The sequence below is a fragment of the Monodelphis domestica genome, chromosome 2 (genome assembly GCF_027887165.1).
Source record: "Monodelphis domestica isolate mMonDom1 chromosome 2, mMonDom1.pri, whole genome shotgun sequence".
Lineage (NCBI taxonomy): Eukaryota > Metazoa > Chordata > Mammalia > Didelphimorphia > Didelphidae > Monodelphis > Monodelphis domestica.
This window is the reverse complement of record NC_077228.1, coordinates 81,109,252-81,132,537: the sequence shown is the minus strand read 5'-3', so window position 1 is coordinate 81,132,537 and position 23,286 is coordinate 81,109,252. Positions and strand designations below refer to the sequence as shown.

Here is a 23,286-nt window from a genome sequence, read left to right as displayed (position 1 = left end):
AACAAGTAATAATATGTAATATGACATGCACACATATTAGTACTATACTTGACCAATGAGTTTCTCTAAAATATTGAAGGACTCAATTATAAGGAGATTCCACAAGTTCTCTTCAGAAAGAGAGTTCTTCCCTCTACATTATTTTTGGTGCCACAGCTTGAGTTCATTTCCTCTTTGGGTCCAGTGAAGATAGATGGAACTCGTCCCCATCCTCTATCCAATATTTAGGGTTCAATTTCCTGATCCTCACTGTGAAAGCTGTGATCAGGAAAGTCGAGGTCCACTTCTGTCCCAAGAATTCTGATTTATGGTCCCGGAGGCTAGCGGTAAGACATTGTCTTCTCTAAGGATTCATCTTCATGGCACTCTCTGCCTACCATGGAATAATTGAGTCCAAACACTAACCCTGAGAATAGGGCATTAAAATCAACCCCCAATAAGTGGCATTTCCCATCAGTATAGAAACATCCTAGCTTTTTTTTTAAACTCTTAAATATTTTAGTGAATAATTTCATTGTGTTCCTGCTATGTAGATTTTGAGAAGGGGCACAATTTCTTTTTCCCAAAGCACCAAAAGTATAACTCTTTATCCATTTACAAAGTGACCACCATCACCTACACACCAATGTTTGTACCCACCCAACCATGCCACAACAAATCCCATCACCTTCACTGATACCTTTTCTTTCCTTTTTAGTGCGAAATACATGGAGTACTATGAGCCTAGGGATCTCAAAGCTTTCTCCGCTGAACCCTTACTCATCTATCCCACCCATTACACGGGGCAGCCTGGCTACCTGAGCGACACAGAGACATCCACCATCTGGGACAATGAGACCGTGTCCACCGACTGGGACAGAAAGCACTCTTGGAAGTCTCGGAAGCAGGAACACATCCAGAGCAATGCCCAGAACACAGATGCTTTGCCTCCCACCACTTCCCTGGGCACAGCACCCTCCAGGGATGAGTTATGATGGACCTAGTGGTTCTGTCTACAACCGGACCTGCCTCTCCACTTTTTGGTTGTCTTTAGAGATAATCCTCCAATCCCCCCCCCTTTTTTTATTTCATTGCCACTCTCAGAAATCAAGTTGATTTGACTCGTCTGAAAGTAGTAAATTATTAGAAGGGAAAGGCAATGAAGGTAATTTAAGTAGAAGGCTCTAGGAAGATGGAAAGATAGGCTTTTTTTTAACTTTAAGGTATTTTTTAGTTTGGTTTGGTCAGACATTTGGGTTCATCCCTTTTATGAAGTAGCAGCTCATGCGAAGGTCAGGACCTAAAGCTGAGTGATCGGGATCCCTATAAGCTAATCACCAGGCTGTCAGGGGACCCAGCAATGAGCTGTAGAGACAAGAGCAACAACTGGATGTCAAGCCACAATGCAGTTGTTTTATGGTTATGGGCGTGCACCTCTTTATGCAATCTCCATTGCTGAAAACTGCATTTAAGTCAAAGTATTTTTTCAGTTGAATTATCACTTAAATGCAGTAGTGAGATATCTAGGGGAATCCTGCTCTGCCCTCTTTTGGAAGACAAAGATAACTTTTGCAAGGACAGAGAAACTTTTTCTTTTGTATGACCTGAAATTGCCACGTATCATCTTTGTGAAAACGAGATATCCTGACATTTTGGTTGATTTGGGAGCCCAGTAGAACTCGTGTTTTATGCTTTCTATTCTGGGCTTGGAACTTGACCATCATAACATTCCAGAACCCCAAGGTGACTATTCCCAACAACTGTCCCAAGTCCCATGACATCGTCTAAACATTTTCTGAGTTGACATCAGTTCTTTTAGAGTTCTCGTTAAGAAATGCTCTGTCTTTTGCCTTCCTCCTTATGATCGCTGCAGTTAGGATGCTCCATTTCTAATGATACATTTAATAGGTAAGGGACTATGATGATTGTGTAGTCTAACTCCTATCCAGAGTTTTCCTAGAATGACCATAACATTTCCATTCTCTCCTCCAAAGTCTGTATCACAAAAGATGCTTTAGATGTGAAATTTTATGCAGATATCCAGAAACAGGCAGAAGTTGCGGGTGAAAGAGAAAAGAAGACAAATATAAATAAATAAATAAATAAATGAATAAATAAATAAATAAATGAAAGGGAAGGAAAAAGAGAAAGGGAGGGGGAAGGGAGAGAGAGAAAGAGAAAGGACAAAGAGGGAAGGAAAGAGATAATGAGAAGGGGCAGATTTCCAGACCAACAAATGTCTTTTCTGTGGATAATTCATTACATTTTAAATATTCCTCTTATAAGTCATCTTTAAAAGTATATGATGGCTTTGGGATGCTTAGGTTCTGACTTTGTCGTTTTGGTACCCATCATTCCTCAAATTCCCAGCACAGCTCTCCCCTAGGAACCTGCTCTTCTGGGAATTCTAGCCACCAGAAGAGCGAACAGCAAGCCTGTCTTTTGGGTGACCTCAAATGGTCACATATCATCTCTGTTAAACTGAAATTCGCTTCCTTGATGCATGGATTGCACCTCCCAGGCACAAATGAGAAGCCATAACTGGAGATATTGAGTTGGCTTAACAAACAAACTAGGAAACTACTGGCTTATGAGATAGAAAGATCTCTTACCAAACTCTGGGCCATATTAAGTAAAATCTCCACCAAGACTCTGTTTTCACCTCCTCTTTCACTGACTTTATATGAAAAAGAAGAAGCAAGAATTAAATGATGACGGAGGTCCTGCTCAGTTCTAACATTTGACGATTCTGTACTCTATTGGCCCAAGCTTAAATTTTAGGTTCCATGGTCCCAAAAAAGTGCCTTCTGAAACAGTTTCCCTGCCGTATAAATCCTGCTTTCATGTTCTTCCCTGCCCTGCAGGGGCTAATTGGGTAGTGGCTGCGTCCATGCAGAAAGTCGCTATTTTTGCCTTTAACTTTTTTGGAGTGAAAGAAGAGTCCTTCATAGTAGCTCAGGCTATAGATATATAACGCTCACCATGCTTAGCATTGTGGGTACAATGGCAGCCATGGAACAAAAGGACAATTTACCTTTCGTTGTGTTGGCTCAGGTTTGTCCTTGCTTGGCTAAATGTTAAATATTCTTTAATTTGAAGAAGCAAGCAAATGCTAAACAGGAAATGTTTTAAAAATCAGAAGCCAAAAAAAAAAAAGTCAGAAGCCAAGTGGCTCAGTGGATAGAGAACCAGACGTGGAGATGGAGGTCCAAGGTTCAAATCTGGCTTCAGATAATTCCTGGCTAGATGACCCTGGGCAAGTCACTTAACCTCCATTTCCTAGCCCTTTCCACCCTTCTGCCTTGGAACCAATAGTTTGTATGGATTCTAAGACGGAAGGTAAGGGTTTTAAATAAAAAAATCAGAACCCTTTCCACCCTTCTGCCTTGGAACCAATAGTTTGTATTGATTCTAAGACGGAAGGTAAGGGTTTTAAATAAAAAATCAGAAGCCAAGAAATCCTGTTGGATTCCCAGTTGCCTTGCTTGGGCTTAGCTGCATACTTCTTTTGTAAGGATCCTGAAATAACAGGGAAATTGGAGGGAATGGGGAAAGCTGTAATTGATTTCCTAGGATGATTTAATATTGGATGTTTTGTACTTTGTGTGTGTGTGTGTGTGTGTGTAAATTGAGGTGGGTGTCTGCAGAGTGAGTGATTTGGGTGCATGGGAGGTGGGGAAAGGGTAGACAAGTGGGAGCGATTGTTCTGTGTTTTTGCTTGTTTCGGGTATGAAACGAGCATTACTCGTGTTTATTAATATTCCCTGTCAGCCGGTCTGATAGTGTTGTAAATGTCCATTCTTAAGTTCTGGAACTTTAGAGTAGAACTGTTCTACTGTGAATCAGGCTCTTTCCCCTTCTGCCTTGGCCTCTCCCTGGTCCGTCGCTCTCAGGTTGGCGGTCTTGAACATGACTTTCTTCACAAAGGAAACAGAAGAACTTTGTGATCCCCAGCAGTGACTTTGGGGGTAGAGAACGGACGGGGATGGCAGAGATGTTTTCAAAGCTGATCTTCTCACCAATCCCCCGACAACCTTCTCAAGCTTCACTCCCCATCCTTCTTGCCTCACTCACAATGGTCAGCTTTCCAAAGTGACATCTTGAACAGCAGAGGATGAGGCCCGTGGTCTCCGGTTGCTGTGCCCACCAGCCTCAGAACATAGTCTACCATGACTAAGGGCTTCCTCCATATGGAGACAGAGGCTTTCACCATCAATGCTGCTGTTATTTCTTAAATGCCCAATGCATCAAAAGACAGAAAAAAAATACATGATGGTCCACCCTCTTTGGTGTTCCCATTTTCCAAGATGGCACTTATACATAGTGACTGCCATTGGAATCTTGATGCTTAATGATGTCTTCACGCTGTCTGTACCTTCGAGTTGGTGTGTGATTGTTGGTGAGGGTTGGGGCCCCAAATCATGAACTATTTATTCGCTTTCCTGGAGCTCTTTTTAATAAACTAAACAAATAAATGTAGACCAAAAAAAAAAGCAATTTTTCATTGATTCTTCAAGCCTTATTGATCAGAAGTCAGGTCTGCTAAGATTTCTTTCCAGAAGGAGATTGGAGAATATGGTAAATTGGAAACCCAGAGGTCACCAGTGCCATGGGTTAGTGCTAAGTGCCAAGGTGCTTTTCTGTCCATCACTGCTGTATGCCCTCACTATTTCTGGAAAAAAACTTGACACTGAAATCTCTGTGAGATTGTAGTAGAATTAGATTCGTGTTCACGAGGCATTGTCAGATCTCATAAATGCCTCAGGAGGACCCAAAGAGTGCAGGAGGATGACAAATAAGGGCAAAGAACCCATTTTTATCATTTTTGTACTACTAGCTCTGGACAGGAGCAGGATCTTACTCTTCCACAATTGAGAATCTCTTTTTCTTAGGGGCAAAACAGAGACAACAACTGCTAGATATAATGACGACTCATTACTACTTCAATGGTCAAAGCAGAAGTTTATAATAAAAGTGCTGATTTTCAGGAATTTAAATCGTCGAATATTTAAGGGTCTTTTAAACTTGGGCTTTAGCAGAACCTGCAACTAATAACTGCACAATAAAAATTCGTCTTCTTAAGCTTTTAACTTCAGATGTTTTCCCAATGGTTTCTCATGCTATCTTCAGAGAAGAATATGAGGTATGGAGGAAGCTATAGATAGTGATGCTTGTTTTAAAGAAAAGGAAACAGTTGTGTATATATAAGGTAACATAGTAAATAGAGATAACATAGAAACCAGCATCCAATATAAACAAATAATTCACATAAGTAAAAGCAGAATGATGAGAGAACTGGAAATTGTGCCATTTGTCCATTGGTTGAGAGAAAAAAAGAAGAAGAAACGCTGGGGGATATGTTAGCAGTTGGCAAATATTTAAAGGGTGATTATTTGGAAGAAGGACGAGACATATTTTGTTTAGCCCCACAAGACAGAAGTGGGATGGAAGGGAAAGGAAGGCAGATTTTGACTTAAAACAAGAAAAAGTCTTAATTGCAGCCATCTAAGAGTGGAGTGAGCTGCTATGGTGAGTGTAGGAAGAAGGTGTGGAATGAGTTCCTCGTCACTGGAAGGCTTCGGGTGAAAGAAAACTGGAGCTTTTTTAGGGCCGATAACTACTCAGGCATGGATTGGACTCTGAGTACTCTCTCAATTATATGAAAACAAGACAACAAAAATTAGAATGAGATTCAGATCATACACAAATTACAAGTTGAGAGTGAGAATGAGCTAGTTTACAAATATTTGTTGGATTTGTCAGATGGGGAAAATGCTCAGAAACCTGGGAGCTGGTGCCTTGGAAACAATTAAAAATGTGAGCCTGCTCATCTTAGATTGCCAGTGTTGGGTTTCATATTATTCTGGGCAGAGAATTGCCCAAGGAAGTTCTGATAAAGGAGTTCTAAGAGAGACGTATTCATGGCAACCTGGCCATTACCCATCATTTCTTCATCAGACCATTACATCCAAATGGGGCCACAATGTAGATGGAGAGTGGAGAATTCTGATGGTTCATGTAGAGACGGCTGTGAAAATGATTTTAATTTTTTTAAATAAGAGTAGTGTGAAAGAGCTAAAGTGAGGATAATAGTTTCCAAGGGTGATACTTTAAAAATGATTTCTCGGCTAATAGTCCAAAAAAACCATCTTCATCTTCCTCCTCATATATCTAAGTCATTTTTTAAAAAGTTTGAGATGTTCTTCACAGACTTTATCTCACTTGGTCCTCCCAAAACAACATGAAATAGATGATATTATCATGCCCATTTTACAGGCAAGGAAACTGAGGCTCAGAAAAAATTAAGTGACTTGCTCAGGATCACACAACTAGTACGTGCCTGAGGCAAGAGTCCAAGTCTAAGAGGCCTAAACTGTTAGATATCTCAGCTTATGGGCAGATTTGCTAAACATAAAAACAAAGACTGTTTCCTTGGGCAGAATGGCTGCTCCACCATGCATTGAAGAATAAGGTGTGTCTTTAGGAGGATTCAAATATTTAGACATAAGAAATGACCAGATGAGCTCTCAAGTTTGCTTCCTGTCCTGTAATTCTTCTAAAGAGTGCCTTGAGACTGATCCTTGGCTTCCACCTTACTTTTTATCCAAAGATCCTCAACCGATTAGATCCCAGGAGGAATAAAGTATATCCACAAATATTTATGAGTCATTCTTACGCCATCTTTGCCTAGAATTCCAGATGTGTTACTTACAGTACAAAACTATGCTCTGTTCTACTAAAAAGTGGAAAAAGATAAAGAATCCTTCTCCTAGAGGACCATTTCCCCCTCACACCAGATATATTATTATCCTCCCTCTGCTCATCCCTTCCCCTTGGATTCCTTAAGAATGAAAGTTTCCATACAGCATCACTGTCTATGCATTCATCTCTCCCTTCCCCATGATGTCATCATCAGTTGGAAAAGTTCCCTCAAAAAGAGAAAACTACTCCTTGAGATGCCCAGGGTATGAAGACTGAGTCTGATTTAGTTGCCGTGAGAAACCTGATTTTTAGGAAGTAGATTGAGGAAGGCAATTCTTCATTCCAATTCTACTTCCAGCAGGGAAGATTAGAAAATGAGCTATCATAAAATTCTGACTCCCCAAAATGGATTGTGATGGAGAAGACATTCTAGACAGGACCCTGGAGGGATCAAATGGAAATGTGAAATCTTGAGTATTTTTTAAGTCTGGTAGAAGCCACTTGCAGTTGTTTTTGAAGCTTAAAGGAGAGCAGCAAAGAAAGAATGGGATGTTGTGCCGTGATTAATGATCAGTATCCAGGTTAGCAAATCAAGAATAAGTACCACTAGGGCTGGAACAGATGAGGGGAAATGATGCTCTTAGGGCCAGAGTTGGGTAGGCTCTCAAGAAAGAAAAAAAGAACTTCTGGAGAGAAAAGAAAGCAGCTCAGTGGCAGAGTGGATAGTGTGCTAGGTCTGAAGCCAGGAAGACTCATCTTCCCAAGTTCAAATCTGGCCTCTGGGTAACAGATTTTCAATTATACACCTCAGTCACTTACTAGCTATATGACCCTGGGCAAGTTACTTTAACCCTTTTTGCCTCAAGTTCCTCATCTTTAAAATGGGCTCGAGAAGGAAATGGCAAACCACTCTAGTATCTTTACCAAGAAAACCCAAATGGGATCATGACACAAAATGTCAGAACAATAATAAATAGAAGAGGGTTGGTGCCTAAAAACCATAAAGATATGTGGGCAGACAGGAGAGGAGTTCAACTGGAGACTCAGATGGGGATGCTAAAAGTATGTAAGCAAGCTTTATATGTATACATCTCTCCTCCTCAATGCCAACTATATTGTAAACTCCTTGAGGGTAGGGACCATATTTAATATCTCCTTTTTGTTCCCATACTGAACGGCAGATTGGTATGATAAATGGAAAACTGAAAGTGCAGTGAGTGAGTCCTAAGTGTGAATCTAACATTCAAACACATATTAACTGGGTGACTGAGGAAGCAACAATTTCTCTGAGCCTCAGTTTCCTCAGAGATAAGTTAGGAGGATACCAGGATAACCCAGTTGAGAAAACTGTAAACTAGGGGGATGCAAGTGGGAGAGACAGGATGGATTTGAGGGTCTATGAACTAAAAAGCCCTCTGGGCTTGCCACTGCACATGATGTCTGATGCAGGATAAATGCTTGATACAGTCCGGATCATTTTAAATATTTGTAGTTGCCAAAGGAAAATGTTATCAGTCAACACTGATTTGATACTCCATGTTGCTTGTGGAATCAGTGCTCTTTGGACCACTGATATGGAATGAGTATGCTGTGGGTGTGGGAGTGGAAAAGGAGGAGAATGAATCTGATTTCTGCCAGTTCCATTAGTCATCCCTTCCCAAAGGCAGGACTTGATCTGCATTTTCCCAGAGTACTTGAAAATGTTCTCTTCCAAGGTTTCACATCTGGGCTGCTTGGCCATGAAGTGCAAGAGGACAATAGGCCCCTCTGACAACACATTTTTATCAGGACAAGAACCTCTTGCTCCAGGACTTTGGGGAAGAGTTCCATCTGGCTTCTCATTACTTTACTAAAGTCATTCTAAGTCTAGATCCAGATGATCTGCACCCTTTCTCATGCCCATTTAGCTCCAAACATCAGGTGGCATGGAGCACCTGTCAGTATCATTTGTCTCCACCAGGAGACAGATCTGGATCTCACAACTCAGAGCCAATAAATAGCCTCCAGCCCAGTCTGACTGATTAGGCTACAGATTCATAAACTATGATGGTCATTGCAAGCTGTGTTGACTGGCTAACCAACAAAGATCTGAAATAGATTCCGGGGGGAGTGGGAGTGGAGTGGAGTCAGTTGGCTTGGTCTGGACAATTTCTAACTATTCGGAGTGCCTCGAGTTCTGGCGCTGGAGATGTGTATGCAACAATAGCTCGAAATTCCTCACTGTCTGCTTTTCCCACCCCAGACTTGATCTATTGGCATCCTTTCTGGTTAGTGCTTACGTAAAGATTTGGCACTGTAAACTGAAACTCTTTCTTTTGAATGAGCAGTGATGGAAAAAGAAAAAGATTATCTCTGAGAAACCTATGGAGGAGAATGCCCATTTGTATAGCATAAAAACGCCACAAGCTCTATGTTCTGTCCTTGTTACTGTGTGCAGAACATGGTCCTAAGTAAGGCACTAGGATGGAAAGTTTAATGCATGGTCTTTACCCTCAAAAACTCAAGAGTAAAGAAGTGGAGGTAGGGAGCAAACACCAATAGAGATAACTACAACATACAACAACTGACGAGCACAGTAGGAGGGAATGAAAATGGCATCGTTTCCACATTTTGGGGAGAGACTCAAAGGTAGGAGAATTGGAAGATGCACTGGAAAGGCTTCAACCCAGGTGGTGTCATTTGCAGGAAGCAGAACCCATTGGGTGAAGAAAGAAGAGAGCGTGCTCCAAGGGCAGAGAGTGCCTTGCCCAAGCAAAGGCATGGAGATAGGAGAACGCAGTGTGTTCAGAAGAGGAGAAAGTTGTCGAGAGTGCCCGAAGCATGGCATGCATGGATGGAGTCATAGGCTTCACTCAACCAACATTTAGGACATCTCACAGGACAGACACATGTTTGTGTTGCAAAATGAAGTGTTAGGAATGAGTCGTCACATCAGTGAGGTCCCAGAACCATCAAAGTGCCCACGTCTTATTCCCTCCTACCAAACTCTCTGATGCTTGATGGCAGGCACCATCACTTGGTTTTCACATCACCCTAAAGGCACTGAAATCTGTTTATGGACTCAAACTGAGTTAGCCCTTATATATATATATACCATGGCTCTACTTCATTTGTGAAACAGGAATAATGATGATGTAATGGGGCTCTGTTTCCCTGTATTCCTTAAGAGTAGGCTGGTTGTCTCCCCTCTAGGCAGTGAAAACAGACTGACAGTAGAGGGATGGAATGGCATTTGAGTATTATTTATCCCCTCCAGTTATACTGCTTCTCTAAAATGGCCCCATTGGACACATAGAACAAATATATTTTCTTAAAATGTTTGGTAACTTCATTTGAGAGACAGCATTAGAAATGTGTGAAATGGGGCAGCTAGGTAGCACAATGAATAGAGTGGAAGTTGGAAGGACCTGTGTTCAAATGTGGCCTCTGGCACTTCCTAGCTGTGTGATCCTGGACAAGTCACTTAACCCCAATTGCCTATCCTTTGCCACTCTTCTGTCTTAGACAAAAGATAAAGGTTAAAAAAAATTTTTTTTAAGTTTGTGAAATGATGGTTGACTTCATGATGGGCTCAATATTAAAAAAAAAGAATTAGAGTTGCCCCCCCAAAAGTATGTGCCATCTATGAAGTAGTAGATTCTACTTTCTTGGAAATATTTGGGTTCCTGATTCTCCTAAGGGAGACAAGAAACACAGAAGAAACCAATGTGAGGAGAAACGTGATATTCATGTTACATTCCCTTGGGGTTTAGGCAGCACATGCCTCCTATTCCCAAACCAGTTTATTAGTTGAACCAAAAGGTAAACAGATGACAGATGCCAAAGGAGAAGAGTGCAAGCAGCTAAAAGCATACATGAGCTGTCTATCAGGAACAAAAATGGCATTTAAAATATGGCATTAAATAAATGAGGCGATTTTATCCCACTGGGTATTTTCATCATCTTTAAAAATGAAAAATACAGATTTTGTACAGTGCAGTATAGAAATCTAATCTCTACATATACAGTATATACAAGCAAACACACGTGTGTTCTGGGGGTACCCATTCGACCACGCACTCTTACATATTTCTGAACTCACAGCCTAAAAAAACAGGCTGAGGCTCTCCTGTCAGGCCACCTCATATGTTGGTCACACTTTGGGAACCACGACCACATCACTGCCACCTTTGTCCCTTCTCTTGACAGATGGATGGAACTGACGATGGGCATGAAGAAGTGTGAAATTAAGCATCTTTGCAGTGCATAATTCACCATCCCCGGAAAGGCTGAGCAAGACATAAGACATTCTCAAACCTGCTTTCTTTTTCCTGTCTGGGTATTATGGCTCTCCAGACCTTTCCAGGACCCCAACCTTGATTTCTTATGGCTATTCACAGAACATGAGACAACTTTTCATAGTCGCATTACAGAGTTGGCACAGAGAAATCTACATATATAATCTATACTTTATAATCTTGGTTCATTTCAACTTTATTTTTAATTTTTGGAATGCAGACTAATATTCTGAGAATCGTTTTTAAAGGATGACATTCTGTAAGTGCTTCTTACAAGTCAATATAAGACATATATATATGGCTTTTGATTCAAACCCCTAAAATGACTTTTTACCACACCTCCGATTCTGGAGGAAAATGGCATAGTTGGCAATAAAAATTTCACTTCAAAGTGAGACAGAGTAATAGCAGCTATGGGGGTCCATATGCAACGTTAGGTTCTTTATTCCTTTTGGAGAATGTACCTTGTTAAGAAATGATTTAGTTGGCATGCACCCCCTGTCCCCACAAGGCTCCCCCCAACCCTGCCCTGGGGAGGCTGTGGGCTAGGCACAGTGATGCTACAAAAGTTAATAATAAAGTAAAACTCGGCACTGCTACAATAAAACAGGCACCATCTTCAAAGGTGGCCATAATGGGTCCATTGATGTTCAGGAATCGATTCCTTCACAGATTCCAAGCCACCAATCTAAGTCAATCTCAATGAAGAGTTCTACACCTGAGGAATAATTGCACAGAATGATGAGGAACAGCAATTCTGATGGTAGAAAGACCGGCATGATATGCAGCTGAAATGCTGAAGGCATTTATCCAGAAAAGGCAATGACTAGTGGCATTCAAACAAGGACAGAGTCCACAGACGTAGGGTGTCTTTTTGACTTCCTTGCCTGGCTGATAAGTAACCAAAAACATGGGTGTTTGTGCAAAAACAAGCATGACCCACTTTCTGAATGTTTCTAGAAGGGAAAACTAAAATGACTATCATCGTTCTGAATGAGTACAAAAAAAAAATATTGGAAAAATTCGATGATAAAATGAGTTCTCTCTTCCCCTTCCAGAAAAGTAATTTGTTGAGTGAGTGGGTCAAAGTAAATCAAAGAGTTAGAGCTAAAAGAGACCTTAGAGGTCATTGAGTCCAACCTCCTCATTATGCAGATGAGGAAACCAAGGCTCAGAGAAGTGAAGTGACTTGCCCAAGGTCACACAGATATTAAGTCACAAAGCTGAGAAACAGACCCAGATCCTTCAGCTCCAAAATCTAGTACTTTCCAATTGAGCTTCTTGCTTTATGTTTTGCTGGGGGGAAACCCAAGCCCCTTGCCTGTTCCCCAGCCCAGGCAGGCAGATGCTGAGGGACACCGGCTTATCCAGACCCTTTCTAAGTTGGTCTTTCATGCAGCTGATGGTGGCTCTTTTCATCCTACATTTGGTTGTTTCTGGTGGCACTTGATTTTGAGAGGTTCCTCTCCTCTTAGAAAAATAAAAATTGAAGTTCATTTCATAAGTAATACTGGCACAAAGGAAAATTTGTATTCCTAGGATTTGATTCCATTTAATTGTAAGATGTAAGGCTATGTTCTCAGTTCCTTCTTTTTTTTCCCTGTAAAAAATGACCATATCGTCCTAGGCCAATGTGCAAATTTTTTTCCCATAGTCCAGAATATCCCATAAAGTTCCTTTTATATCTATATCTATATACATACATTTATATATATAAAATATGTTTAGGTATATATACACACATACACAAAGACGCATATATACTTCTAGATGTGGGTATCTTTGCATTCCAGTCCCCAGTTGGTCAAGGAGGATCACTGAGTAAGTAAGTAAGTAGTTCATCCTTTTCGTGTCCATGATCTTGGTATTCCCCAAGGTGTCTTGCACAGTGCCATAGACATAGCAAATGCTCAATAAATATTTATTGACTCAATGATGGCTCTCTAATACTGGATGGTAGTTGAAGCTCTCTTGCCAGCCTCCTCGGTCCCAATCCCCCCTTTGGCCAACAGGAAGCCACTGAAATGGCCCTTTCAGAGAGTGATTTTGCTGTGTCTGCTGCTCCAGCAGCCTCTCTTTGCTGTCCTGGGCAGGGTCAAGCTGGTTCGACTTCGCAGCTTCACCTGTTCATCCAGGGTGTTTTTTTTCCGTAGGATGAAGTCAAAGTTCACCTGGCTATTCATAGCATAAAAAACATTTGCAGTATCTGGAATGACTAATTCTGGAAAAGAGGAGAAAAGAAATAAGTGAGTGTGGATTGTAAGATGCATTTAAAAAGCACCTAGGTGTGAAACTCTGGAATCATTTTCAGCCCTCAACTCTACAACCACCTGTATCCCCTGGACCCACGCTATTCAGGCACTTGTCAAGGCACTTCCAAAGTGTTCCCTTAATGCATCTCCTGCCCTCCATGTATGTTGCCACCTGAGGTGTTGCAATGGCTTCTCATTCACCTCCCCACTTCAGGTGTCTCCTCTCTCCAATCAAGGTTCTCCAGTTGACATGGTTGCCAAATTAATGCATATGAGCTTATGAAGCACATACTCAAAGATTTTCCACAGCTCCCTGTTACCTCTAGAATAAAGCACAAACTCTTTCATTTGACATTAAAAGTTCTTCCTTCACACAGACATCTCTGCATGCCCTTCCTCACCTCTACCTCTCGGGATTCCTAGCTTCCTTCAAGGGTCCTACCAGCTTCCATCTCCTCGGAATCTTAGGCTGCTTCTATTGTTAGCATTCCCTCCCTCTCCTCAGATTAGACTTCATTTTTCTACCTATTTCAGTGTTGTCTATTCCTAGCCCATTTCCCATCTAGGACAAGGATTTTATCCTCTTTTTCTTTTTCTGGCATCACTGTCTAGCATAATGCCTTGAACATAGAAAGAGCTTAATAAATATTCATTGAATTGAATGGATTTGTGAAATATGCAAGGCTTGGACCATAACCCTTGTTCCAGGGATTTGAAGCAATCCAGAAATCAAAACCCAGAATGAATGGCACCAATTCACTTCATCTCTGCTTGAACTGAAATCTAATTTTCCGCCCTGAATCATGGATCAGACAGCTTCTGAGGGCCCTTCTGACTCTAGATCTTCTGAACAAAACACATTTTTATGCACCAATGATGACCGCCGTCCACTCTTCTATATATGAAATAAATCTTGTGGCCCAAAGAGGTAAAGGAACTTACTAAATCCTAGATACTCGAAGAATCAATGCAGTCTTTCCTCCCCCCAAAAAAACCAGGAGTCAGTCCTGAGAACAAACTAAGCTTGTTAAAGCACCTAGTCAACCAATTCAAACCAGAACTGAATCCGTACACTTTCCAAAACTAAGCAACAGCCAAATAGTCCATGAAATGAAGCTCAAGTGAATGAATATTTCACATGGCCCAAGTCTTACCTTGCTCAATACTCTGCACATTATACAAGATAACTAATAAAAGGCAGATGAAGCTCAACCACTTGACTTTGTGATACCTAATGGTTTGTCCCAATTGTCTCCAGAAATATGATGAAATTCTCATTACAAAATGAATTTTCATGCCCATTGATTTTAAAAGTATATAGGACTGAGGGGTATAATTGTCCTAAACAGTATGTAGCATATCACAGCTGTAATCAGTTGTAGATAGCATGGAATGGATCAGTATTGGTGAGTGTGAGATCAAGATCACTGAGTGGTCTACTCTCTTCTGTTTGAACCCTGGACTACAAGCCTAGAACCCTAAGTTTAAGCTTCAGTTCTGCTAATAAGCTACAAAGTCTTGGGCAAATCACTTCATTTCACTTTTCTAGGTCTCCATTTTTTCACCAGAACAATGGGAGTGTTGTATAATAACAATCATTTTCAAATGTTTTGGCTTTAGGATCCTATTACACTCTTAAAATTATTGAGGACCTTTCTCACCAAACATTTTTGTTTATGTTTAAAGTAATATTTAATGTAATTAGAAATTAAAACATTTTAGAATGCATAAAATTGTTTTGAAATCACAGACCCACTGAAAGAGTCTCAAGGACCTTCAGGAATCCCCAGACTATGCTTTTAAGAATTGCTTTACTAGGTGCCAGCTAGGTGGTTCATGCCTGGAGATGGAGTGCTAGGTTCAAATTTGACTTCAAACACTCCCTAGCTGTGTGACTCTGGGCAAGTCATTTAAGTCCCATTGGCTACCCCTTACTGCACTTCTTCCTAAGAACTAATATTGCTTCTAAGACAGAAAGAAGTTAAGAATTTTTTAAAAAAGAAAAAACTTGCTTTACTAGATGTTCTCCAAGAGCATCCTTAGATCGAATATGCTTTATTATATATTCATTAACTGAATACTATAGAAAATGATTCCTATAAGTTTTTACTTCACAAAGTAAGTGATTAATAAATTTAAAAATATTGATAACAATCAATGGTTCTCTTGGAACTGAGAAGAAGAGATACTATAGGAAAACTGGGAGATATAAAAAAAAAAAAGAATTCAATACAAGTCATTTTTTTAAAAAACCACAGATTAAGTCCTGTTGGGTGGCAAAAAGCTCAGTTGCCCAGAATAACAGTCTCAGAACTTTGAGGAACTTCAGAGGTTCTCTAGTCCAACTTGTACAATATTCCAGAGAAGGGAGCTTCTCAGTACCCTGTAGGGTTTCACCAAGCACTGTTTCTTTGGGATGTTGAGGAAGAGAAATTTGAAGTTCAAATATTAAGAGTAGGAGTTACAGGTACGTGAGGACTCATCATAAATAAAGATAAAAAGCTATTCACTGAAGTTATCATGTTAGGCAAAGAAAAAATTCATTTTGCAGATAATTGTTTAGGAACACTGCTTATGGAAGGAGAGTTCACCAAATGAAATGGCCCTTTGGACAAGTGTGGCATGTTTGTAAGAATAGCTGAACTCTACTAAGTACATTATGAACTTCTCCCCCAATATTTTGGGTTGATTTTCTTTTTTTTTTTTAAGTTTTAGGTACTTTGGAATAGTGGTACTTATGTATATAAGGCAGCTACCTGGTTCAGTATCACTGAGCCTGAAGCCAGGAGTTAAAATATGATGCAAAATATTTATTTAATAGCCAAATGACTCTGGTAAAGTCACTTGATCCTGTTTGCCTCAGCTTCCCCAACTATAAAATGAGTGGGATAATGCATGGAGTGGATAGCTTGAGGAAAAGTTTTTTTTGAAATCTCATAAAAGATTCCACCTTGTTCCCTACTCTTCGTTCCAGAGTAGAGCTAATAGGAAATAAAAATACAGGAATGCTCCAGTCACCTTCATTTACCACATTCATTCCCTGTATCCAAAATTTGAAGGAAGTGGAGAGTGACAGAAAATATGGGCCTCAGTCTTGGTTCCCCCCATTGCCAGAGTCAATATGATTTTGTTATTTTACATTTCTAAGTCTCAGTTTCCATATTTGAAAAAAAGCACATGGTTGACTTGATGATCTGCCAGGTCCCTTGCAATGCAAACATTCTATACATTTGAGATTCTATGGCTGGAGATGCCTTGAGAGGTTTCATCTTACCTTTGTCTTCGGAGATGACCTGGACGAGCTCATAATCCTCTGCTGGGTCTGAGTCAAGGTTGTGTTTCAGCATGGCTCTCTGGATAACAGCTGGAGTTTTATCCTGGCTTGTCAACTAGAAGGAAAATTGATTTGGATAAGAATTAAGTTCTGTTTCATGAAAGCTTTTCCCCTCATGGCCCATCAATATGGTCTAATTTAAACAGCACAGTCAGTGAGATCCTTAATAAACAGTTATTATGAACACTATTTAATAACCCTTTCACATAGTAGAAGCTCTCTATGGTTTGTCGTAAGGAAAGCTTTGTCCAGTGATGCTGCATTAGAAGGGAAAGCTGTTTCAACAATCCACGGGGAGTGTTCCTCAAAAACTGAGGAATTCCCATCTTTATTTTCTTCTTCTTTCTATTTTTCTATTAATTTTAATACTCAAAGATCTTAAAGGTCAGATTCAAAAACAGATCCAACAAGTAATGCCTTGTTTTCCCACCAATCATTTGCCCAGAATCCCTGGGAAGCAATAAAACTAGTGAAACGTCAATAGCCCCCATCAGAGATGGGACTTATTCTAAACATACAGGAAAAGATGGGAAGCCCTTTTTTTGCTGATGCATCTCACAAATTGATCTGAGGATGCTGACATTATGTGACACTGATTGGTGATATGAGACTTGATTTACTGGCTTCACAGTAAGAGGCAAACTTCCTAGAAATGCTTGGAAAAATTATAATACCTTGCATAGGATTTGTAGCTCCAGCTGTCTTTAAAAAATAGTTTTTAATGAATCTCATGAAGATATCTAAAAAAAACTCAAAGAAGACTGCTCATGGGACAGGGGCATCTCCCTCTGCCATGATCTCTTTGTTGGATTATGAATCTGAAAAATGGCAGTACGTGGATCCTTGCCTGGATGCATGGCTGTTAGCATCACAGTTTCCTACCTTTGGGAGATCAGAGATGAGAAGGGTCAAGCCTGACTTTTCCTATAATCTCCGAAAGTTGAATAACAGAGCTCACATCTCCATTCTCTCTCTCTCTCTCTCTCTCTCTCTCTCTCTCTCTCTCTCTCTCTCTCTCTCTCTCTCTCTCTCTCTCTCTCGCACTGTGAGGCTTATAAGAATGCTTTAGAGCAACAATATTTTATGTTGTTTTCCTGAGTTTGAGACATTTTGGAGATAACAAATGAGACCACTTGAAACACAGAGAATGATAAATCACATTTATTCCATCTGTTCTGGAATAATAGTCACTGGTGTGTTCATTTCCTGATACAATCAAGTTGCTAGCCTGTGATAAGTGGTTTTATTTTTGTTTGTTGCTCTCTGTTCAGAGACATCAATGATTCTAAGGATAACAGCACAACAGGAAACACATTCTTTCCTGCACATGAAAGGTTTCTCAGCTTCGTTCCTATCCTATGATATGACTGATGAAGTAACTCATTCTCTGAGGCTCAATTAATTAAAATCTACCTTTCGAAAACAAATAGCAATAGCTTTGCCTATTTTCCTCTCCTTAAGACATCTGTGATATGAATTTGCAAGGGGAAAAGAGGTGCTCATCCTAAGTCTGAAAGAGGAAGATGTTTCCCATCAGCCTAAATGAAATGCTCCCACAAGTATAGCAGCCAATCTGAGCTACCTGCACATGACAGGCAAACCATGAAGGATTACTCTGAGCTCCTGGGAGATTTAGCTCCCAAATACAAATTTCTTAGTTAAGGAGAAGTGCAAGAGAACTTCAGCTCCTTTGCTAAAGAATCTATAACCTCTAACTTCCCCTGAATACATATATTAGGGTAGGTGGTAAGGAACGTTCTACAGGTACTTAGCCTTTTGTGGAACAACTTATAAAAATAATTCCCAATTTACTGATGGGCCATGTGACCCAAATATGTTTTGAACTGCCTTTTTTTTTTTTAGAAGCTGGAATAAATGTTTTCTCCTAGAAAAAATGCTACACAAAGTGGGTGGATTCTCAGGCTGGCCCCAAAAGACTATTTAATTCATAATGGATTAAGAAATATATTGTACTGTACTAATAGCACCTTACAGTGAGTCCAACCACCATGTATGTATAACGGTTTTTCAGAGGCAGAAATGTATTCAGAGTTCCATTGTAAATCTTGAAATTTCTCAGACTTGTGAATGTTAAAAATTTCCCCATTGAGGAATTCTCAATTGGAACAATTCCCTACTGGGAACATTCCCCATTTTGACTGTGAGAACTCGCCAGGATCAGAAATGGGAGGACCTCTACTCCACCCTTACTTAAGACAGCTTTAGGGGAGAAAACTCCTTGCTAAACAATGAAAGTACTTAGACCTATACTTATAATGAGGCAAGGAGTTCTTTGAGCCATGCCCATTTTTAGAATTGATACAATGGGATGCTAGGTACCTATAAAGGTTGGGCAACTTGTAAACTTGCCAGGAGCAAAGAGGTAAAAACTTATTCAGAGGTTTTCTCTTGAGGGGATTAGTCAACTCAGCTATATTTTCTCTGGTTCAGACTTACTCAGAGGTTTTCTACTAAAGGGATTTGTCGACCCAGCAGTGGTTTTAGAATGGGTTGTCCTTTGGAAAATGTCTACTGTGATTGGTAGATGTAAGGACTTAGGGGAGGTGACATAGGAGAAACCCCCTATATAAGAAAAAGCAGAATCTCTTGAAAGACAATCCTTTTGGAGAGCTCTTATGAGGATCGCTTGAGAAAGCTCTTGAGAGAGTCTTTTGGAGGCTTTTGGAAGGAGATTCTTTTGGAAATCCCTTGAGAGGAGCTCTTGGAGGAATTCTCTAAGGAGGTCTCTCAAGGGAGGCTGACTCTGGCTGGAACTCCCTCTGGGGAGACTCTGTCCCTCTGAATTCCTTACTTGGACAAATCTTATGGTGAGTGATAAAATAATGACTGATTCTCTCTTAAGACTCAGGTCTAGGCCATGTTGGCTTAAGGCCCTTCATACTTATACTTTTCTCTCTCTCTCTCTCTCTCTCTCTCTCTCTCTCTCTCTCTCTCTCTCTCTCTCTCTCTCTTTGATTACTCATTGTATTATTAATTAAAGTCTCTATAAAACCCAGTTGACTTGGGTATATTCATAATTGGGAATATTTCCCTGGCGACCACCTTATATTTGATTATTTGATTTAAAAACCAAGACACTGTAGTGAAACATATTTTCAGTGGTCAAATTTACTCACCCACTCTTATATCTAGCATAATTTGTATCTTCCACCATTTTAACTCACTACAGTTTACAACATCAACTATTTTAATCACGACACCATAAAGCTAAGGAATGAATGTACCTCCTCCCCTCATCTTGACTTTTTTCTAGTTGTCTGGAGGTTTCAATCTATTGGAAGGGGGCCCCTAGGGAGTCTAGAGTGAGTGCTGGGGACTTGTCCTCCAAATGGTTACAAGTATGGAACTAAAAGGAGCTAGAGCTCTGGAGGACTCTTGACTGCCTCTCAGTTCTTTATTGGCCTCTTCCTTAAGCTCAAGAAATTAATGCACCTGTTTGCCTTTCCACAACAAACTGGTCTTGCTCCTGACCAGAGATTTTCTCCTTCCCCACTCACTTTAGAAGAGAACTAAGGGGGCAGCTGGGTGGCTCAGTGGATTGCAAGCCAGGCCTAGAGACGGGAGGTCCTGGGTTCAAATCTGACCACAGACATTTCCAAACTCTGTTACCTTGGGCAAGTCACTTAACTCCCATTACCTAGCACTTACTGCTCTTCTGTCTTGGAACCAATACACAGTATTGATTCTAAGATGAAAGGTAAGGATTTTTTTTTTTTTAAGAAGAGAACTAAATCTCATGTGTAGACTTTTAGAGAATTTCTATGGAATTTTAATGCAAGTTCCCATAGGAAAACAGAAAAGATGTCAAAGTATTTCATTCTAACCCAACACTCCTTGTCTTTTTTTCTTTTAGATGCTGTAGCAAAGACAACCAGAGATAGGGATGAATGATTATTTCCTGATCCCTCCAGCTGCTAGTGCCCTCCCTCCCAAAATCCATTTTAAGTATATTACATATGCACTCTAAAAGGTAGGTGTTGTTTATCCTATTAGGGAAGGGTACAAGGAGTAAAAGGAAAGGAAGGGAAGGAATATTAAGTGCCTTCTATGTCCCAGGCACTCTGCTAAATACAAATATTATTTTTGTACAAATATGTATATTTGTAAATACAAATATTTCTTTTGATCTTCACAACAGCTCTAAGAAGTAGGTTCTATTATTATCCCCATTTTAGAGTTGAGGAAATTGAGGTACAGTTTAAATAGTTTGCCCAGGGCCACAGAGCTATCTTCCTGCCTTGAACCTCACTGTCTATCTGCTGTACCACCTAGCTATTGCTGTTAAATACCATTCCTTGAGTATAAGGGGCCTTTGTATCCCCCTATACCTAGCACAGTGTCTGGAACAAAGAAGGCTCCTAAAATTGCTTTTTTTGTCAATTAACTGAGTTTTTAAAAGAACTAAAGTCACAACTAGATTTTGGAAGAAAACAAAACAAAACTAGATTCTGACTATATTGGCACTTTGATAAAGTGTGACAAATCTAGAGCAAAACATCCTTCTAATCCCTCAGATTCCCATCCTAGAAGGTAGCTTCAGCTGCCCATTATCTCTCATGCTCCATTGGCGATCTACTACCAAGGTCTATAGATTTTACCTTTGCGATATCTCTCCCATACATTCCCCTCCTCTCTTCTGATACAACCATCATTGGTGTAGGCCCTTATCATCTCACACTTGCACTCTAGCAATAAATAGCCAATTGGTGGGTCTACCTTTCCCCAGTCTCTCCCTATTCCAAGTCATCTTCCATTAGTCACCACTAAAGCAATTTTCCTGAAGTGCAACATCTGAACATTTTACCCTCCTACTCAATAAACTCCAGTGGCTCCCTATTGCCTCCAGGATCGAATACAGAATCCTCTGTTTAGCCTTTAAAGTCCTTCATAACCTACTCCTCCCCCCATACCTTTCTAGTCATTCTTATGCTTTACTCCCCACAAAAGACTCTTCAGTCCAATGGTACTGGCCCCTTTGGTGTCTTAAGCTCTGGCACCTTCTGCTAAGCTGCTATGGAGGAAAGCCAGCAGCTAGGTCATTGTTCATCACTAAGTTATGCTAATACAAATTTTCAGTCACAGCAAATCTTGAAGACCACCCACTACATGACAGAGAGAGGCCACCATCTGCATGGGAGTGAGGAGATTCTTGAAGTGTTAAAGAGAATTAGATAGTACATGATCATATGCTAACAGTTAAGGTCATTGCTCAAGTGGCACTCCTCTCTCCATCACTGTCTCTGTCTCTGTGTCTCTCTCTCCATCTCTGTCTTTCTCTCTCCATTACTCTCTGTGTCTCTTTTCATCTCTATTTCTTTATCTCTCTTTGTGTCTCTCTTCATCTGTTTCTCTGTCTCTCTCTCCTATCTCTCCATCTCTGTTTCTCTGTCTCTCTCTTCTTCTCTGTCTCCATCTCTGCTTCTCTCTTTCCATTTATCTCTCTCCATCTCTATCTCTGTGTCTGTCTCTCCTCATCTGTCTCTCTCTCCATCTGTCTCTGTGTGTCTCTCTCTGTTATCTCACACACACACACACACCAGCTAAACTCTTTCCCCCTCCACACAGACATAGAGTTAGCCTGGTACTCATCCACCTGGTGAAGGCACTACAACCCTTACTTACCATGATGCTCTTATACATGTTCCCATTGTTGTCTTCTATACTGATCCGGATTATGCAGGTGTCTTCATTCTGCTGATTGTAAACTGGAGACAGCACTGTCGAGGTAATGGATGTGACTGAGATGGAGCGTTTGTGGTTTTTCGGGTTGCTGTTGGTGACCGGAGGGGAGGAAAGGGGGTTGATGAAAGATGACACCCCTGAGGAAGTTGTGTCCATAGAATGGATGGAGGAGCAAGACGAGGAGGATTCAGAGAGCTAAAAAAGAAAAAAGAAAGGTGAGAATCTCAAACAGCGGCTTCTCACTGCTCTCAGAAGGGAGAAGGGGCAGACACACACAGCAAATCCACTATTGTTTTCCCCATTATACCTTAGACCCCAGATAGCGCTTCTTTTCTGGTAGAGGAAAGCCCGGTTTTAGAAGGAATTTCAGTGACTTGCTACTTGCGCTGATTATTCCACATCTGCGAGTTGTGCCCTGCCTAGGAAGGTAAGATGTTTCTTTCATCTGGAAAATGAGGGAGTCAGACTAGTATATATTACTGACTTAATTCTTTAGCAAGAACTCACTGAAAGAATTCCAACCCTTAGGCAGACTTCTCTCAGAGAAGCCTCAGAGAGATAAGATGGTCCTGCTCAGGCACACGCACAGTCTGGATGTGATGACCCCCAAGCTCCTTTTGGACCAGGAGCCCTGAGGATTATGGGCTGATCTTCTGCCTTCTGCCTCTAGGACTTAGTTCTGGGCTTTCCAGTTGCTCTTCAGAAGAATCACCAGAAGATGGCAGCAAAGTCAAGAAAGAACAAATCGTGGACTCCAAAGTCAGAAGCCCATGCAGCAGCAGTAGAAAGAAAATCTTAAAACTATTTAACTCAACCCTCTCTCTCCATAAAGGGCTACAGAGGGAAACCTCAAACTTTGGGAATTCCACTCTTTGTTTCATCTCTTAAAAGTTCCATTTTCTTGGTCATCGTTGTGGGCAGAGCCTCCACTCTACACATCTTATCTCCCACAACATAACGTCTTACACAGTGTTTTGTATACATAGTTATTGTTCAAGAGAACCAGTAATTTCCTTTTAAAGGAGTACCTTGTAATGCT

The 23,286-nt window shown here is 40.6% G+C and overlaps 2 protein-coding genes across 7 annotated transcripts in view; one reads left to right on the top strand and one right to left on the bottom strand.

Annotated features, from left to right (window-relative positions):
• The window catches only part of COLGALT2 (collagen beta(1-O)galactosyltransferase 2), a 144,395-nt gene extending 139,923 nt beyond the window's left edge, over positions 1-4,472 (top strand). For both annotated transcript variants that reach the window (XM_056815638.1, XM_016430003.2), the window contains one exon: positions 698-4,472. In XM_056815638.1, the coding sequence (XP_056671616.1) occupies positions 698-974 (277 nt within the window). In that variant the 3' untranslated portion in view covers positions 975-4,472. The remainder of the gene's footprint in view (positions 1-697) is intronic.
• A 5,934-nt stretch (positions 4,473-10,406) lies between these two features.
• The window catches only part of RGL1 (ral guanine nucleotide dissociation stimulator like 1), a 347,473-nt gene continuing 334,593 nt past the window's right edge, over positions 10,407-23,286 (bottom strand). For all 5 annotated transcript variants that reach the window (XM_056815635.1, XM_056815636.1, XM_001366649.4 and 2 more), the window contains 3 exons: positions 22,188-22,442; positions 16,485-16,599; positions 10,407-13,179 (listed from right to left, as the gene is read on the bottom strand). In XM_056815635.1, the coding sequence (XP_056671613.1) occupies positions 12,992-13,179; positions 16,485-16,599; positions 22,188-22,442 (558 nt within the window). In that variant the 3' untranslated portion in view covers positions 10,407-12,991. The remainder of the gene's footprint in view (positions 13,180-16,484; positions 16,600-22,187; positions 22,443-23,286) is intronic.